General features: G+C 30.4%; 1 protein-coding gene across 1 annotated transcript; it reads right to left on the bottom strand.

Annotated features, from left to right (window-relative positions):
• Positions 1-87: 87 nt before the first annotated feature.
• On the bottom strand, positions 88-22487 carry LOC143247110 (arginine and glutamate-rich protein 1-like). Its single transcript, XM_076494594.1, has 5 exons — positions 21847-22487; positions 11764-11886; positions 9616-9841; positions 5783-5866; positions 88-3820 (listed from the first exon to the last, which is right to left on the bottom strand). Exons 1-5 carry the CDS (start codon positions 21990-21992, stop codon positions 3659-3661), a joined length of 741 nt encoding a protein of 246 aa, XP_076350709.1. The 5' UTR covers positions 21993-22487; the 3' UTR covers positions 88-3658.
• Positions 22488-22828: the final 341 nt, after the last annotated feature.

Here is a 22828-nt window from a genome sequence, read left to right as displayed (position 1 = left end):
TTGACTATGTGTGTGCTGTTCCCTATTGTAATATAGTTACAGATCTTTGCTATCTGTTAAGCATTTTTTAAAAATTGCAACTAAATCTTGAAGGAAAACCTAGTTTATTGTCTTTAACCACAATACATTTCTAATAGTCAATAAAACATGATAGTTCACAATACATTACAGTATGTTACTAATTTCTGCTCTTACACACAAGAAGAAATATATGAATGTAAAAAACAAAGTTCACTGGAAAAATTTTATTCTTAGAGGTACTACATACTTCAGTTTAAGAAACTAATTTACAAATACATTCATTAAAAAATATGATCACCAAGTTTTCAGTCTAAAAGATTTATCTACTTTAAACTAAGCATACTGTAACAATTTCATCGTAATACATTTGAATCTATGGTACAACTTATGCCAGCCTTCCTGTCTGGCACTAAATTACATACACTGTTGTCAATGTTAAGCATAAAACTACAACAGCAGTTATCTCTGTTTTGCCCTTTACAAAAAACCCAATTTTTAGTGTTATAATCCCTCAAAGTTACTTATTAGGAGGCACATCTTTGAAGAATAGAACCTCCACCACATCTGCAAAATGGGGAAATAGTGTAGTTTATTTATTGAATATATGTAGACTAAACAAAACATTTTTTACTTGTATTAAAAAGTATTCTTTGAGCATTTCTCTACCAGAGTCAAATATAAAAGTATTCTACTCAGTGTCAACCATATTCATATCATCCATGTGATTGTTATTTGGATTTCATTTTTCCTGCTTACTATTTCTTGTTATGTGTTACATGTAGTTTGTATGAATGATTTAAAATGTGCAAAGTGTTTAAATTTTGCTTTGAAAAATGGGTATTTTTTTAATAAGATTACTCCTTAAAAAGAACTTGTAAAAGAAATTACTTTCTCCCTAAGTCCTTTAACCCTATCAGTGCCGACCAAGTCTGCTGATAAGTATTTATAATGCTTTGAAGTAGTTTCTCATAAATAGTAACACACATTATTGAAAAAGAAATACTTGTAGTAATGGTCAAAATATTTTTTGAAGGATTATTGTTGTGACATGACTAAACCCATCACACTGTGCCAAAGTTTATACTCCAAAATTCCTTGTAAATACAACTTCATGTGGTTCATATGATATTATACTAAATATATGGACTATTTCATGAAGCATTTTGGAAATACACAACTATTAAGAAACCTGTATCCCTCCCCAAAAAAACAAACATTAACTTGTAAACATATTATTTCTTAATGTATGTATGGTAAAAATACAGAACTTATAAGATTAGTTTTTTGCTTCAACCTTCACCACATAAGTTATGACTAAAAAGACATACACATTGCAATTAGTTGAAAATTAAATCAGTTGAACATGTGTATTTAATGCTAAATCTTGTAAAATAAAACTTAATATTTGTGAGAGAGTACAGAAAGTTCTGGGTGTTACTGTAAAGATGATTTGGTTATTTTGTGTTATTCCACATAATGGGACACAGAGTAGACAATCTACTTTACAGAACATTAGAATATGGTTTGTTCAGCAGCTGTTTATTCTCACACTTGATCAAACAACTGAAAAAAGGGATTTGGTGTAAACAAGGAACTAGGAGTTCAGAGTGGAAAGGCAAAAATATAAGCCCAGAAAAATAAAAAACAAATGCAGATATTGATGAGGTCAAAAAAACAATATTATGCAACTATAATGTGGTGTACATAAATAAGTTTAATTTTGACATACAAATATTAGGGATGTATATCTTTATGTAGTGTTAATAAAGTGTATTACCATCTAACTAAAAAGAAATAAGATTAATCAATGTATTAAACATTTGCTTGTGTGACAAATTCTGTAAACACTTTTTTATAGGGAAAAGTTCAGTATGTCGCAATGAGTACATCCAGATATTTAAGTTTGCTCATGCATTAATCGTTTCATGTCCATTTTGAAAAGCAAGGATGTGGAAAATATCTTCAAGCCATGGAAAAATGTTAAAATTTTAGGTTTGAAAGTTTAATAACTGTATAATGTGAAAAGTGCTGTTTCTTATACTAAATTTAAATACAAAATTTGGTGTGAAACTTAAAAGAAATTAAAGCAATTGTATGAGTTTAAATTCTGAAATGAAGAAATTAATAAATCTAAGTTTAATCTGTAAAAATAATTCTAATTTAGTGCATACTTCTTTCTGAACAGGAATAAATTTCTAATTTTACAAGGGTGAAAAAATAGTATAAAAAAGAAAAACTTAAAGAAAACAGTACTATTAAGGAGTGCAAGATTTAAAGGTGAACAAGATTAGAATATCCATTCCATTACTGGTGAGTTCTGGAAATACTTTGGGGAGAAGGTAACACTTTTGTTTGGAAATATACTGAAAAAAAAGGGGAAACTGATATAGGATTCCTGCAAGTTAACTTGTGCCAGAAACAGCTAGTTCAACATTTAATCTTACTAATATTTTCCTAAACTTGATAAAATTCTAAAAGAGAATTACAACTTTGATAAAGTTTACTGAATTATTTATGTAAAGTTAGGATTCTAAAGTTAAAAGCTACTTTACTATAGTGGCATATTCCTTTTGCTGAAACTTTAATATAAAAGAGACTAGTTAAAGCCTTTATGGGGCTATTTTAACAAGGTTGAAAGCTCATTTCACTGAAACTTTAACCCTTTATCATTCCTTACTATAATTGGCATAAATGATAGGTTAATTTACAGAAAACAATACTACAAAGTTAAAATAAGTATGTGCAACAAAGTCCACAGCTGGTGTTAAAGTATAGGAAACAAATGCCAATAATTTTGAAGATTGCTACAACACAACTTTATTATTTTCATTGAAAAGTTAATATAGAAAAACAGAGTAACACCAAATGGAAACAGTGAAAAGAAGTTTTAATGTTTAAAAACAGTATCAATGAACACTAAAAATGATTTTATTTCAAAATTAATGTAGAGGAAATAGATATAGTGAGCCTGAAGAATGTAAGTGCTTTATCAAACAATTTAATAAACTGAAAATTTGCTAAACAGGAGTAAGGCTACAACAATACAACCTAGAGACTGCTTTATAGAAAATGATAAAAGAAACAGTATCACTAAGACTGAATAAGACAGTGCAACATAACTTAAAGCTCATTTTACTGAAGAAAACAATATTAAAATGTGAAAAGCTAGGTTTATTCAAAATGTAATGACAACAAAGCAGTAAGATTAAACCTAAAAACAGTTACTGCAATATACCCAATAAGTACTTCTCAAGTTTTAATGAAAAATTGTGGCTTTTCATAGTCCAAGATATGCTTTTGATGAAGCCATCTAAACACCTCTTGGAAGAAAAACCATTTGTCCTGAAGAACTTAAAATTTAAAGGTGACAGTATGAACATCCAGTTTTTATTTTCAAAGGGCATACATATATTCATATTAGCAAACATAACCTTTATTTACAGCTTGTTACACCTTAAACCAAACTGGTTTTGATACAGTACTGTACTATACAAAATGTCATACATTTAAAATAACCTTTCTCATCCAACATGTTACCTCATCAACTGGAAAAATTGAACAGGACATAATAAAAGTTTTTTTTATGAGTTTTTAATCCAATGAAGTTTAATAATCATTCATTCATAAAAAAACAAATTCAGGTGGGCTTTAATGAAAATGTTAGTCTTGGTCTAATTTTTCCTTTATTAAGAATAACTTGTTGATCCTGCTTTATTTTCTTCTCTTGTTCTTTCTGTAGTCTCTGACGCTCTTCTTCAATTCTGCGTTGTTCTTCTACCATTGCTAACCTTTCTTCTGCCTGAAAGCACATAGTTTTCTTTAAGCAACACTGCTATTTTGTAGGAGACTATATCAAGTTTTTGGCTAGTGTCTGCCAAAAGGTTTAATGTTTATATCCTTAAGATGTACGTATCTGGTGCTATTAAATATCATGACCCAACCAAGTTTAATGTTTATATCCCTACGATGTACGTATCTGGTGCTATTAAATATGACTCCACCTAACAAGTACAATTTAGTAAAATAATAAAAAGGGTAACCAAAATCTATCTGAAAAATATCTTTTACATGTACATTGAAATTTTATGGTAGTTATAAAAGATGTTGAAATAAAAAAATCCACATATATGTATATACATAAAACCGACAATTTATTATTTACTAACTGCATTAACCAAAAATTATCACTTTTGTATAAGCTTGTTTTCTTTTTGTAGCTTTTATAGAATATTTAGGATTATATTTTCTTCTTACTCACATTTAACATTATAATAATTATCTGTTCATGTATTATTTCATTTTTTACTCATAAACATTAATATTTGGTTATACTATGGGGATTACTGTTGCTAACTATACATGATTTAAAATGCAACTTAAGTTACCACTGAGGAGGCTTAGCTCTCATGTTGTAAGAGTGGTTTAAGTACACTGTTATTTCTGACTTTCATCAACAGTATTGCTTATACTAGTTAGTATTTCAAATGCCATTACATTTTATTTGGATTTATTATGAAAATTGTTTTGCACTTTTATCTTAAAATTTGTATTCAGGACCAACCTAAATCTCCTGAGCAGATCTAACAATGAGAGGTATTATTGGGGTAACAGCTGAAACTAAAGGGGCACTCAGTACAGAGCACACATCTTCCAGGCAGCATTGATCATATTTGGCTCTCAAAATAACTTGAAAATGTGTTTGTATGTATGTTGGTTATAAATGGACACAGACCATTTTTTGACAAGACAATGAAGAATAATTTGCTACATATGTCCACCAGGTTTCAGCAAAATTTAGTCATTTTTGGCTGAGCTATAGTATAACTTGAAAGTGATAAATCAGTTTCTATGTTAACAGACCAACTGTTTGGATTTTTGTCACCTTGCTGTTTCTTAGACCCTCCATAACTAATCACTTCTAAGTTTGCAGAGATGCCAACTATTTCAAATGACTGAGCGTAATGATTGTAGACAGAGCCCTTTCACAGTTTGTCCTTTTAGATTTGCCAGAAACAAGACAATTTAGTGAACGAGGCCTGTTTTTTCCCATCTTGTGAACGATCACATTGGCATTTCTATGCTGCTTAGAAAACGAGAAATACCCATCTACGCGAGTGCTGATTGGCTGACAAGCACTGATGACGTAACTATGGATTCCCCCTCGTACCCAGTATGGAGAAGCACCGCACTCAAAATATTGGTAGGCGTTGGAGATACAAATATTTTTTATTATTTCAAGCACAATCATGATTATCGCAAGTAGCCATTTGGACTATGTCTTTTATTTATGATCAAAATTTATTTGTATCTCACTAGAAATTTTCTTTTCACCCCTTTAAAGCCATGGGGGAACAGTTTATCACTTTATTGTAGAGGCCTATATGATATATAATTTGGGAGTTCCAACAAGTCATAATATTTGGCTGTATGAGCATATAGTCGTAATGTATACACCAAAATCATAATGATTGGCATCTTTGAGTTTGGGTCATAGTCTAAATATGTACCAACTTTTGTTCAAATCCATTTAGTCATTTTTCAGAAATCTTTCTGACACACACACAAACCAGAAATTTGACAGCATTAAACAGCAGTGTCCTCAAATACTAGGTATGCATTTGATTAACATAAGTTCCATTAAAACCACCTATATCATTTTTCAAAATATTGACATCAAACAAGAGATTATAAGTAACTTAACATTATGTGAACACCATGTATTTGCATAAAATACTTGACTGCCAAATGAATTTCAACTCACAAGTTTTTTCTGAGCTTCTTCAATTTTTCTGTTGTTTTCTTCCAAGATTTTTTCAATTTCTTCACGTTTTTTTCTTTCTTCATCCTAAAATATGAGATTTTAAGTTGGTAATGCAAGTTCATGTAACAAGAAAGTTCTTTTGAAATGGCAGTAACTTCTCAAAAACAACAAAAACAAATCAAGCCACTTTATCACTGAAGCTTTCGTCTTTCTGCTGCACATTTGACCAATTAGAACCAGTTATTATATTTTGTGAACTTTACCAACATCAGGAAATTTTGCTCAGGATCAGGGTGTAAATCATGTAAGAAGATTTAGATAGCAGTACAGAATATACACTACTGAATATCAATATCTAGTATAGTAATAAAGTTTGTTTTCTCTTCTAATATTATTTTTACCAACTTTATATATTTGAAATATAACATTCAATGAAACTCTTTACCATAATCACATGAATTTAAACTATCCCTAATATAACCTAAATGTACATTTATTTAACAAATATACATTTTTTATTCTGATGAATTTTTGTTTATTCAAGACTAGTTTAAAAAAAATTAGTTTATGTTAGTAAATGAAAAAGTAACCCTAACTGCTCATGTCAGTTACATTTGTTTTTCTTGTCTAACAGTAATTGGATTACAAAAGGACAAATGTAACTGTTTTTCTTTAAGACAATTATGAAAAAAATGCCTTTAACCTAAATCTTACAGAATATGAAAAGTGTTTGTTTTATTTTGTTTTCAGGCTTCACATTGTGCAAAAACACTGGATTTTTCTGATAATTTAAACAGTGTATTTTATTCAGCTGGATAAACCAAGCCTATATATAATGGTAGTTTTCCTTCAGAATAGATATCAATGTCAAATAAATCCAGTTTATTTAAAACACTGGAAGAACAGAGTAACCTTTATCATTATTAGTTAAACATACTAAAACCTCCACACAATCATGTACTGATATGTCAATACAAAATTATAGGTTTTTGTCCTGTTCTGAACATACAGTATTCATTCACTGAACAACATTTACATTTACATGCTGCGATTATGACACATACTATGTAGATTACACAACAGTCATACATTATCTTTGTTTCTGTAATGTAGATATGTACCAGAATTAACTTCTAAATAATTAATCACTTTCTCACTTTACAGTCTCATATTTATATAGAACAGATTGAAAAATAGTGTTTTAACTGGTGTTGTGAATTAATATAAACAAAATCATATTCATTCATGAATATTTCATTCAAACAGAAAATTTTGTTCCTATATTATAATAAATGCAATAAATACAGAAGACAGAAGCTTCAGTTTAAGTAGAGAAAGACATCATATGAAACTTAGCTTGCAACAATAATATAAAATACAATCAGTTATGAAATCAAAAAGTTATCTTACTCTTAAACAAAATGAAGTTCTTAAAATAATATTCCTCCAAGTATATAAATTCAACATATTATTATAGGCCGGTATACAAACTTCAATTAACCTTCTTTGCAATTAGATAAGTTTAACAAAACTGTACAAGCTTATTGTTAGGTAGTTTTGCTCATAAAAGAAACTCCAGGAGGGGAAAGTTTTTAAGACAAAAGTCCAAATATTCCCCTCTTTACCACATAGAAGGTAAGATCACTTTACTTGCTTATCACAGAGATTTTACTCACTCCTGTGGGAACTTTTGGTAGAGAGAGAGAGAAAATTAAATCTAAGAAAACCTTAAAATAACAAACTTGCCTTGAATGGTGTCTCTCCTTACCCGCTTGACTCTCTTCAAACAGCTAACGATTTCGGCAAGGTCCCTGATCTAACTATTAGAATCTTAGCACAATTATGTAAGAAGGGGTAACTGTCAAATGTTATATTACTAAAACATGAAGAATAGTACCCTGAAGTCAAGTGGTACATGAAACACAAAAGGGACCACGCATGAGATGTGTAATATTACTGATGTACTAACAACTCACGTGGCAGTGACCAAAGTGAAGATCTCTGCTGTGCTTACAACCTAGGAGAAAAAGCTGCTACAGCAAACATATTTGCCAGAAATACCTTTAAGGAAACAAGGAACATTAACTTTATTTAGATGTTTGATAAAAAGAATAATAATGAGCTCAATTATATTTTGAATCTATTCATATGATGGATATTTTTAAGAACTGTAGAGAAAAGTTAAAACTCATTAACCCTTACGTCACCGGTGGGAATGTGGCTTGATAAGAGGAATACTATACTAAGAAATGACAATTTTAGAAACTAACAGTTAAAAGATGTTAAGAAACAAAAGAAAACACAGCATTGCCAGTTTTCTAATGATACATTTTAAGCTTCTTTACTGGATCTAAGAATGTATGCTTGAAAGAAAGAAGAATATGTAATAATATATCAAAAACTCTATATCTGTTATGTACAGTGTCAATATGACCTTTCACTCAATACTAGGGCTCATCAGGCCACTTGAGATGCAACAGACACACTGATGGTCTAAGTGTTACTTATATCATCAATTGCAAGAACAGCAACAGTGGAATAGATTAAGCAGGTGAAACATATAAATCAGAGTTAGAAATGAATTAATAACATATTACTCATTTTGACATGAATTAACTTTACTATCATTCAGGAGAACTGAAAAATCAAAGCTAGTTTTCTGGTTACCATACAATTTCTTTTAATTAGTACATTTTTTTTCAGTTCTATTATGAGAAAATCTTGTGAAAACTTTTTACCACTAACTGAGATTGCTTAGCCACTGAAGATTTACCCAAAACATTTGGTTCTAAGTTTTGATTAAATTTGACATTTCTGTGTTATTTGTTTCTGGCAATTATAATGAAGTAACATTTACAATTAATACAAGGCACTTTTTATATGCATTTTAGTGTGGATTTTATGAATTGAGTGCCTCAGTGCAAACAAAATTAACAAAGAAATTACACATTAAGACATTATGTGGATACTTATGACAAAGGTTTAAAAAAGCCTACAGCAATTGTTTTCAGTAGCACATCCAATATTAGGACATATAAGAAAATCACTGGCTAGTAAATTATAAATACAATTTTGTGTGAATTATTTTCAAATGCCCAGCCGGCAACGAAAGTGTTAAAGGACATACTGTAACACTTTTGAATAATTCCTAAAATTTTTCATTACTTATAACTATTACTTCCTTTACATTAAACAACAGTCCACAAAGTTCACTTAAACAAGTTGAATACAAGAGTGAAATCAAAAAAAAAAGGCTGATATTCTTGCTTCTTTTTCAACCTCAATTTTTAGTCCTAAAAACTATTATTAATCATACTCTAAAATTACATGACAAGCACAGTACAAATTTGAAATATATACATGACTTGTATCAGTACTGTCCACAGAAAGTAATTAAATTCAGTCATTCGGCTAATACTGAAATATGAGAAGGTTTAAATATGAGACAATCATTAGTGATACTTGTGATATACACTTTGTCCTAAAATAAAAACCATGAATTTTGGATGGACTATTTGATTAATTATGTAAAGAACTGCTGAAACTATTCCCTCAAACTAATTGGATTTTATGTAGAACATTCTGTTAAACATATTTAAGTGTAATTTCTTTAGGTATTGGTTTTAATTTTAAACAAGTAAATGAAGTGATTTATGTTTTTTTAACTATATATCCCATACAGTAAGTTGATTTAATACATCAGGCATGCTTCAATAAAAGTAACACTGGGTTACTAGAAACTGACAAATGAATTTCCTGTCATTAACCTGACAGAAGGTATAGAAACTCTTTAAGTATGCATTAAGGTATAATGCATCATTACGATTCATTACCTCCTTTTTTCTCTGTTCTGCAAGTTCATCTTCTCGACGTTTCTCCATTTCTTCCAACAACTGTTTCTCCATGGCTTTTTTGGCTTCTTCGACTCTCCTTAAAACCTCAGCTTCAATGTCATCTTTACGCTTCTGTAGTTCTTCTTGAACCCGTTTTTCTACAATTTCCTCAATCCTTTTGGTAGTTTCTTCTTCCACCCACTTTGCCTCCAACTGCTTTTGTCTCCTATAAAAAGGTTATAATTAACCTCATATCGTAATCATTATGTGTAAATATACAAACAAAAACATTCCTTGGATGTTAGTTCTTCAATTCCAGGATAAGTATGTGCCTTTACAGTAAAGCAAAACACAAACGTAATAATAATAAAACTGGAAGAAAGGTTACAAACCCTCCTGAATCTACTAACTATCAGCACAATACAGAAACATGGCATCCAGTTTTTCTCTCCAACTTTAAAATTCTTTCAACAGTCAAACATGATACTGAGCTTGTAATAAAAGACTTTATACATAAAACCTCTTCTTATAAATACATACACCTACATAATTCACTTTCTTTACCTGATTTAAATATATTTTAACCATTTCATTTATGCCACACTTTTCTTCTTTATACATTTTATATCCAAATTATTTAATTACGTATTACAGATTATATCATATTTCTGTGATAATTACTATTGTGATCATTCTGTACTTTTAGAATAGTGAGGACAGAATTTTGAATATCCTAAAACATATATTTTTCATATCATTATGTTTGTGTTTTGCTTCATTATTAAGTTACATGTTCTAAAAAATGAATTGATGCCTTTGTAAGTGTTAACTGTTCAATCACTTTAACTGAATAACTGTCAGTTGAAATTACCTTGAAATTGAAAAAGTTATTTCATTTATGTAAAAATGTAATTATATTTTTAATAAAGCTCAAAAGTTAAAATTTTTTCTATACTGAAAATATACTTGCAACAGGTACTTACCTTCTTTCACATAAATATGTATTCTTGTTAAGTGCTGCCTCCTATATTCAAAACTTTATATTCTTGCCACAAGCCTTTTATCTTTCCTCAACTGGAGTGCAACATACTCTCACGATGCATGTGATTCTTTCTGTTCAATTCTACTTATCACTTAGAGTTACTGAGAAACTCAGATCACAAAGTTTGTATTTTCATAACTATATCATAAAACATGTCAAGGTTTGGCCTTTTCAAACAGGGTAAATGTAGTAACCAGAAATAAGGGTATTTTTCTCTTTAGGCTTCATCCTATTTATATGAACTTAGATACATTATCTGAAGAAAAAAGTGAAAAGAACTATGAACATTTCTCATTTACTATGGGGGGGGGACAATAGCTATGAGACTCTTTTGAGAATAAAGATTACCATCATGAATTAATTGTTAAATTACAAATATTATGCTATTGTGTATGTATGTGATCTGACAAATTTTTAAAAGTAACTGAAAAATGCTTGAAAAATTTTTATTCTGAAGTTGTGGTAGTGGTGGGCAAGTGTATATATGGAGACACCCAGTTTGCGCATATTAATATCGTACTTTGTGCATGCTTAAGCATGGTTGAAATAATCTGAATATAAAGATGTGAAATGGAAATGAAGAAACTGCTCCATGAATGACATAATTACATTTCCATATGTAAAACATGATCTGTTTTCTGAATACTGTATACACAAAGGTCAATAAACTAGTACCTAAAGTCATAGGTAGTCACATACTATAACAGCATACGTCTTGATACTGGCTATTGAATATACATACAACTTTGAAATTCTTTTCCAATTTCCCTACTAGGTGTCAAGATTTAAATGTGGAAGTATAAACATCACATTTTCTGCTACTGATTATATTTAAATGTTCTGTTAAAGGCCTAGGCCCTGCTCCCCTCCCCAGTTTTTTTAAATTTAATTTTTTAAAAATCCCACTATCCATACTTTTTTAAGTAGAACACAACATGAATTTTTCACATCTCTATAGTAATACAGCAAATTCCTGTGATCTCTGCTGAAACATTAGTACGCATTGTTAAAAATAAAGTTCTTGTCTTGTATGTACTTTATATCAAAACATTAATATAGAAACAGTTCAGAAGAGTTTTAAAATACACTTTAAATTTTAAACAAACCTTTGCCGTTCCATCTCTGCAAGCCTCTCTACTTCATTCATCTTCTTTAACTTTTTTCTGGAAGATTCTAGCAGTCCATCCAAGTCATCACTATTGCTGCTTGAAACAGAAGATAAGCGTTTCCTACATTATGAAAAAAACTTAAATGAAATGGAAATTTTTATGTAATTTTTCTCATACAAACAATGATTAGCATTACACTTCAACTTTTTACTTGTCCAAGTTTTAAATCAGCTTATTTCATAAGATTATATTTGACACTGATTGGACTGACTTTACTGCAAAATTGTTAATGACTTTAGTATTTTCCATTTTCTAACAAGTTTTTTTAAATTAGTGCTTTACACAACAAGATTAGAATTTGTCACATGATGAAACTGAATAACTTGATAAAGCAATATTTCACAAAGAATTTTGTGGTTATTATAAACTGTAATAAGTTAAAAAAAAGTCAACTTTTAAAATTAATAATTAAATGAAATAATTATTCTGGCCTTGCCTTGCAGGAACTTGTATGCTACATATTTACAAAAGCACTGATAAGGGCAAGTTTAGAAGGTAGGGCAGTTCAACATATTAGGTCACCAAGTCCAAGATTATACATTTTATGCAACAACTTAAGACATTTTTAAAAACTTGATGTTATTATTCTGAGACTTTTCGACCACAATTCCAAACTTAAATTTTTTATGTATTTCATAATACAATAACAACAATCCTATATTTAAACATCAGTGCAACATATGCTGAAATATTAACTTTGTTAAAAAATACAAGTGAAAATGTGGCAAATTTCTCCATATTGGAAATTTTCTTAACCAGAATTTCTCACACTCTTTTATCCATGTTATTGGTAATTTGGTTGGTTAATGCTTAAACGACTGCAACAAAAGCAAAATGTCAGTTGTTACAAAGAAGGCTAATTTGTATGATTTTAAAACCATCCTTTTTTTTTACACTGAAACTGCTGCTATTTTTAGCATTGCACATTTTAATGAGACCATTTATTTGAAGAAATACAAACCAGCTCTACTACTGAAGAAGTGACATGAAGAAATGTTTGGTCCAAAGGATCAACAGTTTTCTCCACTAAATAGAAATTGTTTTAAACAAATTGGAGTAAATTTCTTGTCCTTTGAATTTCTTTTTTTTCAAACCTAGGGTATCAGGATATGTCATCTTTTTACCTAAGGTTAAAACTTTTGCCATTTCTGTTCATAAAATATTCTTATAATGAATAATTTATATCTGAAAACAAAAACAATAAGGGATGAGAGAGAAAAATTACCAAATGTTTTTTTCACTATTATAATGTGCAATAGCAAACTACCTGTAATTAGAAATTCTTCTAAAAATATCTGACACATGACAAAACAAATTCAATATGGGAGACTTTACCTATGAGATGGATGATTTGAGGAATTTGCTGATCAATTACACATGGGATTCGTTAATTCTTTATCAGTTATTCTCAAGTGAGATTAATTTTCTATTTCCAGCTAGCTTTTTTTTAGTCATTATAGAATTACTTTTTCTTTAATACATATTTTCTAGCAGCAGGCATTTGTATATTTTGTGAAAAAAATATTTTTGGTTAAAATTTTAAAAACTGTTTTTGAAGATGGTCCAAACATTTTGTTTGTTTTATTAAAACATCCAATAATACCTCTGAGAACTTTTGCTAAATAAATAATGAGAACAAATGTTGCTGTCACTGAAAATGGTAATATTATCTTTATTTACAACATATCACAAATGTTGCTTGAATAACAAACATAAAAATTATATTGAATAAGAAAGGATTTTAGAGTCATCAGGATATTTTTCATTGCCAATTGTACTCACTAAAGAAAATAAAAAATGTTTCCAGTTTTGGCATTTGTTTCTGTATCATCAAACTATCCATTCAATGCCTTTGGTCTCTCCTTCAAAAGCTCCAACTAAAAACTTTCTCATGACACCATAAGCTACTGCTCAAATCACTTTACTATGACAAAAAAAGTCTAATTCTTGGTCTATCTAATCATATTAAACTTTTTTATAGCTAGTTTCAAGCCTGTGCTTCATTAGTAAATGATCATAAAAGGATGGTAACCAAAGCTTGTACAAAAACTAAGCATAAAATGATGAAAAAACTACTAAAAATCAAGAAATGGTTAACATGTTGTCAAGGGAATATAGTTTCTTAGAAAAACTAAAGGTGTTCTTTTAATACTACATTGATTCCAAGATATTTTTGAGTTGAAAGAGTTGAAATGGGCTTATGATTAATATATAAAATTGCCTTATTAAACATTTGTGGCTCAAAACATTAAGAAAGTGATAGTGAAAAGATATGAAAAGCCAAAAGAAACTTTTTGTTTAGGTAGAATAATTTAGGATTTATTTAAACTTCTTTATCTTAAGGATGGAGCTTGAAGACTCAATTTTAAAACCTTAATAGCATTTAGAAGCCAGATTTTATTTGATTTATATTTACTGGTGATATTCTACCTGATATTTTTGAGTAATATTCTGTCTACTTAAAACTACAGGAATATACAACACATAACACTATGTAACAAAATTTTTACTTTTTCTTGTTCCTGGGCAGAAAGTGTTATTTCTGAATTGTTTATGCCTAAAGTAAATGAAAAAGACCTATTTTTCTCTTTAAACTTTGCTTTTGTGACCTGGGTAATGAAGTTTTCAAATTTACTCATTTTCCAGAACATTCCAGGTAGATTCAGTGCTGAGTAGCTGATAGAGAATTTTCAAGAACCTTTTAGAATTTTCTGTAACTTTCCATGGTAATATATATAGGGGCTCACCACTCACCACTTCAGTTTAGTTCTAGCTGCCTAAGTGAACTACAGAGATGGCATCAAGAAGCTGCAAACGTTCTCCAGACACATTCTGCTACATATATGGCCGATTTATCAAAACAAGAGCAAAAATGTACTCCGTGACAGCATCTGCTAAAATGTGTGAAGCCTACAAGGCATATTTCGGCATGCCTGTCAGGGATCAAGACAAACCCTGGGCACCTCATTTTACCTGCGAGCACTGCAAAAAAACTCTAGAAGATGAGATGGAAATTTTTGCTTGCTTGAATAGTGAGATTTTATATTGTTTTAAAATTTAAATATGTTTTGTATTCCTCAAAGGGGAATACAACAGCATCAACACTTTGCTAGAAGCCTTGAAGTATGATGAGTATGGCTGGGAGGTTATTGGAGACTTCAAAATGGTGGCATTCCTGGTGGGTCTCCAAAGAGTCTTTACCAAGTTTCCCTGTTATCTTTGCCTTTGGGACAGCAGGAACACCTCAGCATACTACAACATGAAGCACTGGCCACAACAGACTGAATCCTCTATGGGGAGACACAATGCCAAGTGGACCTCCAGAAGGTGTTGTTTCCACCATTGCACATAAAAATGGGTCTTATGAAACAATTTGTTACAGCTCTGTAGCCTTGCAAGACTTCTTCCCTAAGCTGTCTGAGGCAAAGGTCAAAGCTGATATCTTTGTTGGACCACAAATAAAGAAGATCCTGGAGTGCACAGAATTTCCCCAAGAAGCTTAGTGGGAAGGGCAAAAAAAGCTTGGGGCAGCTTTGTTGCAGTGGTTCAGGACTTCTTAAGCAATCACAAGGCCAAAAATGTGGAACTGGTTGAAGCTTTGGTGAAGAACTATGGCAAAAAGGGCTGCAGAATGTCCCTGAAAGTCCATATCCTTGGTGCTCATCTTGATAAATTCAAGGAGAACATGGGAGCAGACTCAGAGGAGCAGGACGAGTACTTCCACCATGATATACTGGACTTTGAACACCATTACCAAGGAGCGTATAACAAAAACATGATGGGAGACTATATTTGGGGGCTGATATGTGAAAATGATTCACATTAAAATCGCAAATCTCGAAAAAACTATTTATTTCTAAACATTTTTGTTCATTTTTGTATAACTTTAGTTTAAATACATGTAAATTTTGATTCATATGTTTTATTCAAACCTTATATCAACAAAAATGTGCAAATTTGCCTGTTTTTACACAGAAAATAGGTTAATTTCTAAATTTTATTATCCAGGTCACAAAATAAGCAATTAAGAAATAACACATACTACCCAGGAACAAAATTTGTGTTACACAGTGTAATTAGCTGCAGATTTTAGCAAATATTATAGACTGGGTCTTAGAGGTCACACTAGTCTTTAAAAAAGTATTTTTGGTAAATACATGCTTTTTTAAAATCTGCATTTTACACAGTAATGCCTACATATTTTATGAACTGTTTCAAAACAATTTAAAATGTAATTTTATTTTAAACTGACTTGAACAAATGTGCACATGCAATCTCTGAACTTGCATAGCATATTTCTATTAAAACTATACAGCTTCCAAACTTATACATAAATAAAACATATGACACTGTATTCAGAATAATCTAAATTTAAAATTACTTATCAAGTTAACAAGCAAGTAATGTTATACCTTCACTATTGGTATTATGCACATCAGAAAAAAAAATTATAACTTGCGTTTTACACACAATTAAATAAATCCACATAATGCATGACACTGTTTTTATCTATTGTCTGTTACATATTAATAGAATTACCTAGTTTGATGTTTAACTCAATATAATGGTAATATCCAAGTTTTGAAGAACATACTATTATTGTGTAAACAAAAGATTGAATTAAAATTTGATCTGCCTCTAGATATTCTCTTTTAACCTTTAAATACACAACATGGATCACAAATTACCCATAATTGGCTTAAAGCTGATGATGACATTTATTTGGTTGAGCCATACCTTTCAAATTCCCCAACTGAAAGTTTTCATTGAATTTAACACAGTTAAATAACCAAATCACAAAAATTTGAACACTATAAAGGGGACCTGAACAAGAAGCAAGAGAAGAATATTATGTACAATTTGTATTGATGAATGTTAAAAATAATTACTGTAAATATATGAATTTATTGTGGATGACTTACAAAGATGTAGAATACATAAATAGCATCAACAGTTCATTTGTTTTGAATCTTGCCTGAAGCTACTCGAGGGCTACCTGCACTATCTGTCTCTCATTTAGTAGTCTTAGACTACAGAGAAGGCAGCTAGTCATCACCACCCACTTAGGCTACTCTTTTACCAATGAACAGTGGGATTGACCATCACAATGTAATGCCTCCATTGTTGAAAAGGAGAGCATGTTTGGTGGGACAAGGATTCAAACCCACTACCTTCAGATTATGAGCTGAGTGCCCTAACTACCTGGTAATGCTGAGCCTAGCATCACTATACTTCAGAAGACTAAACCTGGTACAACTTGTGCAAAAGACTTAACCATCTATGTTCTCTGAACATTAAAAAACAATGAAAATAGATAACTGCAGTAAACAGTGACAAAACATTTGTTATTGAGGTCACCTGGTGTCTTGTTGGGTTTTTTTCACAGACAGTTTCAAATATTTTTTCTTATACAGGGTGTTCGGAAAGTCACTGTGCAGCTTTGTAATCATATTTTATTCAGTCTGTTTCAAGCCAGCAACTGATAGTGGTGTTTAGAAACAAAATAAAAAGGATCCAAGCCTGTACTGATGCCAACAGGGGTCACTTTCAACATTATTTATAACTGTCATTCGTATTTACCTCCTGTATTCTATATTGAAACATGTCTGTTAATAAATATACAAGTGCACAGTGACTTTCCGAACACCTTGTATTTTAAATTGAAATGTCTAAATATGTCTCAGAATTACTCTTTGATATTCAGACATGTTTTGTTTCATTTCACAAAGAAATTTCATATTTAATATTGTTTTAATTTCTTTTTTTCCCTAATAAGAGTGCTTGTGGCCCATATTATGCATTAAACTATCTAAAACACCTTATGCATTTAAGGGTTAGATCAGCCATTTTTTTTTTATTTGTATAGAGTACTATTTCACTAAGTAGTTTTAGAGCAACTGCTTATTATTAAGTACAAATATATTTTACAGCTCTTTTTAAGACATGATTTAATACCTTAGCAAAGAAACATTTTCATTTCCAATACACTGAATAGTAGAAATGTACCAGATTGATATTTAGAAAATACTGATTAATACAGGGTGTTCAGAAAGTCACTGTGCACTTATATATTTATTAACAGACATGTTTCAATATAGAATACAGGAGGTAAATATGATTGACAATTATAAACAATGTTGAAAGTGACCCCCATTGGCATCAATACAGGCCTGGATCCTTCTTATTTTGTTTCTAAACACTGCTATCAGTTGCTGGCTTGAAATAGACTGAATAAAATATGATTACAAAACTGCACAGTGACTTTCCGAACACCCTGTATTATAACTGTTCATCCTAACCTCATGATTTGAAAGTTCAATATATGTGTCAAAAAAAATTAATTAAAGAAACAGATTTTTATCCAGAAATAACATAATTTTGCAAATGTTCACAAATTTAATTTAGTGCAAGGAGTCAAACAGAACATTTTTCTTCAAAGTGCAAAATGAGCCTTCTTCAAGATGTCCCATAGCTACTGCTTTATCATCCTTACAAAACAAAATTATTTCCATTTCACTAGCCATGTAAAGCTATGTTATAGTTACTATGTACAAATTATTTTGCAGGGGCTCTAAGTCTTTGTTAGTTCAAGCTTTAAAAAATCATATATTTCCTTAAAGTTTACAGAGGTCATTATAATCAAAGCAGAAGTACATGTTATACACAAGCAAAATTTTGACAACATGTAACAGAATAACAGCACTGCTTTTCTTAATTGTTTCATAAAATTTTAAAAGGACAAAAAGAAGCCTATTAGCCTATCAAGGTTGTCCCATCCAACTCCTAACTATAACCATCCATTACTATTTATGTATTCATCTAATATTTTCTTGAACTCAATTAAATTTTCTGCTTCCATGACCCTTTAGAGCAGCTCATTCTGAAACACAACCACTCTGTTTGAAAAGCAGTACTGTGTAAACTGCAGAAGACTGCTTTGTTCCCAAAATTTGAATTTACAACTCGAGGAACAATCCCATCATCCCAGGTATCATCCTAATGACTCTACAATTCAATATCCTTCTTGAGGAAAGGAGCCAAAAACTGTACATGGTACTCTAAATGGGGCCTTACAAGTGGTCTACCCAGTAAAACAATAATATCCTTTCTTTTGTAATTAATATTTCTAAAGATGCTATACAAAATCCAATAAGCCCTATTTTTAGCTAAAATACACTCTTTAGACTACTTCAGTGATTTTTCAACCCCAGTAACAAAACCTTTTTCTTGAACCACAGTATTTTATGTAATCCCATTTAACTTGTGACAATAATCTGTATTGTGAAAACCTATGTGCATGACCTTACATTTTGGATAGTTAAACATTATCTGCCATATACTGGCCCAACGTATTATTTAAATTTCATTGTAAGTCTGCAACATCTCTGATACAGTTAACTACTCCAAAAATCTGAATATCATCTACAAACTTCAAAATTTTGTTGATCATTCCACAGTCAACATATTGTAAATCACACACAGCAGGGGACCCAACACAGCCTTTACAGACACCACTTATAACTGTGATCCGGTCAGATCTAACTCCATTTAGTACTACTACTCTTTGCTCTCCAGCCAATTTTCTATTATATTTAATTACACTCCTCCAACACCCATATATTTAATTTTTTGTAATAAGTCTTTTGTGAGGCACCTTATGAAATTCTTTTTGAAAAATCAAAATAAACCAAATCCACAGTATTTCCTTCAAGTTTTGCAGTAAGATCCTCAAAGAATGTCAGAAGATTTGTTAAACAAAGCTTTCCTTTAGTGAAATCATGTTAGCTCTTTGACACTATATCAAATTACTTTCAGTGACTCTGGGATACATCTTTAAACTCTTCAAATCTTTTCCAACTACTGATATAAGACTAACTGACCTGGACAATGTTTATCAGCACCTTTAAATAATGGATTAACATTAGCCACCTTCCAATTTTCTAAATACTCTTCCCCTAAAGAATGATCCATAAAAAAATATCTAGCAGTTCATAAATGAAATATTTTAAGTTATTTAAAACTGTAGGATAAAAGTGGTCTGGTCCAAAGAATTAATCAATTTTTAGGTTTCCCAACTTTTCTCTTTACAATTTCAGAACTTAGAATATCTTTTACATCAATATTTGTCCCATTTGCTATGTGCTGTGGTTGAGGCATAATATATGTACCTTCTTTGTGAAAAGTGAAGAGAACATATAATTAATAAGTTTATCACCTCAAAATCTTCCAAGATCAGCTACCCCACTGTCATTTTTAAGTAGCCCAATCTCCAAAACCACAAAAAGGTATAAACTGGTCAGTACAGATTACACAGAAATTAATCAGTGTTCTCACCATGATAAAACTGATATTTAGATCATTAGGTTATTGATTTTCTTATTACTTATTCCATACTGGGTTTCAAATATTGTAAGGTAAACCAACCACATGGGCAGTGATATATAGGATATTGGATATCTCTGTAACAATCTTAAGCTTAAGCAATATTGTGAGAAACAATGCAAGACCTATTCACTTATGTTACTTTTGCCAACAATACTGTGTACACTTCTCTAAACAATTCCCAAACATTTGTAGCCTTAAGAGTTGTACCTTAAACATTTTGTGACCAACCCATAAAAACGAATCATAACTCTAGAAATGCTATTTTTACACATATCTTATTCTAAACCAGAAATGAACAAAATAAAATGAATATAAGGAAAAATAATATTGCAGTTTGTGATTTTATCACAAATTTTAAGTCTATTGATTTCTAATACTTTGCTATCTTTTGGCATATCTTCCCTAAAGAAAAATGTTGAAATTTAAATCCATTCCATTTCTCAGTAAATCATCAATTTTGCTCTTAAACTCTAATGCAAGATTTTGGCATGTACACTTTGATCCCCACTTGTGCACATGAGGTTCACATAATTTTAGATGCTTCTACAAACCTCTGTCATAAAAAAAACAACAACAGAGAATGTATGTCAAAAGTTTTATTTGAAAAATAAAGCCTAGGATTAAATAAACTGTTTAAGTTAATTATTTTATTAATATTTGATTCACAACTGCCTTTACAAACAACTGACATAAAACTAACATTATGTGAAAAAAAAAAAAATTATATGCCTGGAACTGGAAATTTTTCAGAGTTAAATATGATAACATTATTTTCAGTTTAGTACTTCTTTCTCTTGAATGTGGCGCAGATAGCCCTCATGTAGCTTTGTGCAAAATTTAAAACAAACTGTTGGATGTGAGAAGATACAATCTTATTTTTAGACCTTTGCTCAAGTAAAATATGCAATTATTCTTTAACTAATTTGGAACAAGAATCAAGACTTTAATATTTTTAAGTAAAAATAAAATAAAATAGCTATCAAACAAGGTTACTCATGAGAAAACAAAAATGTGATATATTTCCAGATATGCGACTATAGCAGACCAATATTCCACAATTATATCTGAATCAAATAAATACATTGAAGAACCAACAACAGAGTAAGTAGCTCACTGGTTTGACAGCACTTATTATTACTATATAAAAACTATATATTCTACATTTTCCATATGTTAAAGCTCCAGATGCCTGTGATCTCTAAGTTGGAAGGACCCATGCAACTGGGGCTAACACTAACAGTAACACAAATTGAATGTAGTAAAGCCAACAAATTAGAGTAAAAACGTCATTGCACTGATAAAATCTTTAAACAAAGAGTCACTAAAAATCCTAAAATGTTATTTAATAAAGTTCAACTTTTATCACTACTAAAGGTAGTTATGTTCCTTTACGTTAGATTACTTGAGCTATTATAATTCTTTTGTCTGCTCCAGAACTAGTTTCATTTCCCTAAATATGACAAAATTAAAATCATCTACGTTTTTTAGTAAATTAGATTACTTTAAAGCTTCTACTTTTACTAAAAGTGTTTTGATGCTTCTTACCATTCAATAGTGAGACGACTGATTACGTGGCTGTAGTTCACAATTTTATATGAAACTGACATAAAATATATTATTCATAATAAAATTTACCTGGACTTCGAAATCTTATCAGTCGAACGCGATCTTGATCTTTTTTTCAGTTTGTTACTTCTTTCTCTTGATTGTGAGCGCTTACGATTTTTATGTTTTAATCTTCTGTGTCTTGGACTTTTGCTTCTACTTCTTGATTTAGGCATTGCTGATACAATTACAACTAAACTTTTTTCTTTAAGCTCTTAGCAAAACTAAAGTGACTCAGAGGTTTGAATTAAAACGCCATACAGAGAACTTAAAGTATACCCATGAGCATATTAATAAATTTGCTAACGTATATTTGATGAAATTAGAATTTTAATTTTGCGCAATAATTCAGGCCTAGTTAAATTTTCTAAAAGTACCGAAATGACTCAATCTTTTGAACTTGAAATCCTCGACAGCCAAAACTAACGGTTAACCCTCATTGTATGCCAACTTCATTTTCGAATTAATGCATTTTAAATACTTTAAAATATTTTACATACACTCACAAAACTATGAAATAGTCAAAATACGAATTCCCAGAAAATAAAATTATTGATATAAGATTAAAAATCGTTTATCAGTTGTTTATAATTAACCCTTAAAATCATAATTCGTACAATAAGATTACAAAAGCGCCACCTCGTGCTAACCTTATTGGCATCACGAAGATTAAGCTATAATCAGCTTATTTGGGAATTTTTAAGTATTAAACCATCCGTTAACATTTTCAAATTCGCTTTAATTACCTAAAATAAACAGGAGTAAAAAGAAAGTTATTTATTGCATCTATGGTGTATTAATATACAACGTGTTTCTATCTTCATGTTGTGTTGTAATATTTATTTAACACTTCAGTGGTTCATGAACGTTGTATAACACAAATTAATACATTGCATAAAAACAGTTATTAATTAACATGTGAATGGAATTAACGAATTTGCAATATGAAGTTAAATATGATAACTTACCTAAGTGGCGTTATTCGAAAGTACAGTGTGCCTGCCAATTTCTT

This window comes from Tachypleus tridentatus, chromosome 1, assembly GCF_004210375.1.
Source record: "Tachypleus tridentatus isolate NWPU-2018 chromosome 1, ASM421037v1, whole genome shotgun sequence".
NCBI classification, from domain to species: domain Eukaryota; kingdom Metazoa; phylum Arthropoda; class Merostomata; order Xiphosura; family Limulidae; genus Tachypleus; species Tachypleus tridentatus.
This window is presented reverse-complemented; position numbering and strand designations above follow the sequence as displayed.

What these genes read in the sequence shown, in the direction of transcription:
- LOC143247110 (XM_076494594.1), bottom strand. Translation starts at nt 21,992, where the DNA reads ATGCCTAAATCAAGAAGTAGAAGCAAAAGTCCAAGACACAGAAGATTA. An exon ending in GATAAGATTTCGAAGTCCAG is followed by an intron (nt 11,887 to 21,846) that starts GTAAATTTTATT and finishes TTCATAATGTAG; the next exon opens with GAAACGCTTATCTTCTGTTT. An exon ending in GCAGAGATGGAACGGCAAAG is followed by an intron (nt 9,842 to 11,763) that starts GTTTGTTTAAAA and finishes ACCTTTTTATAG; the next exon opens with GAGACAAAAGCAGTTGGAGG.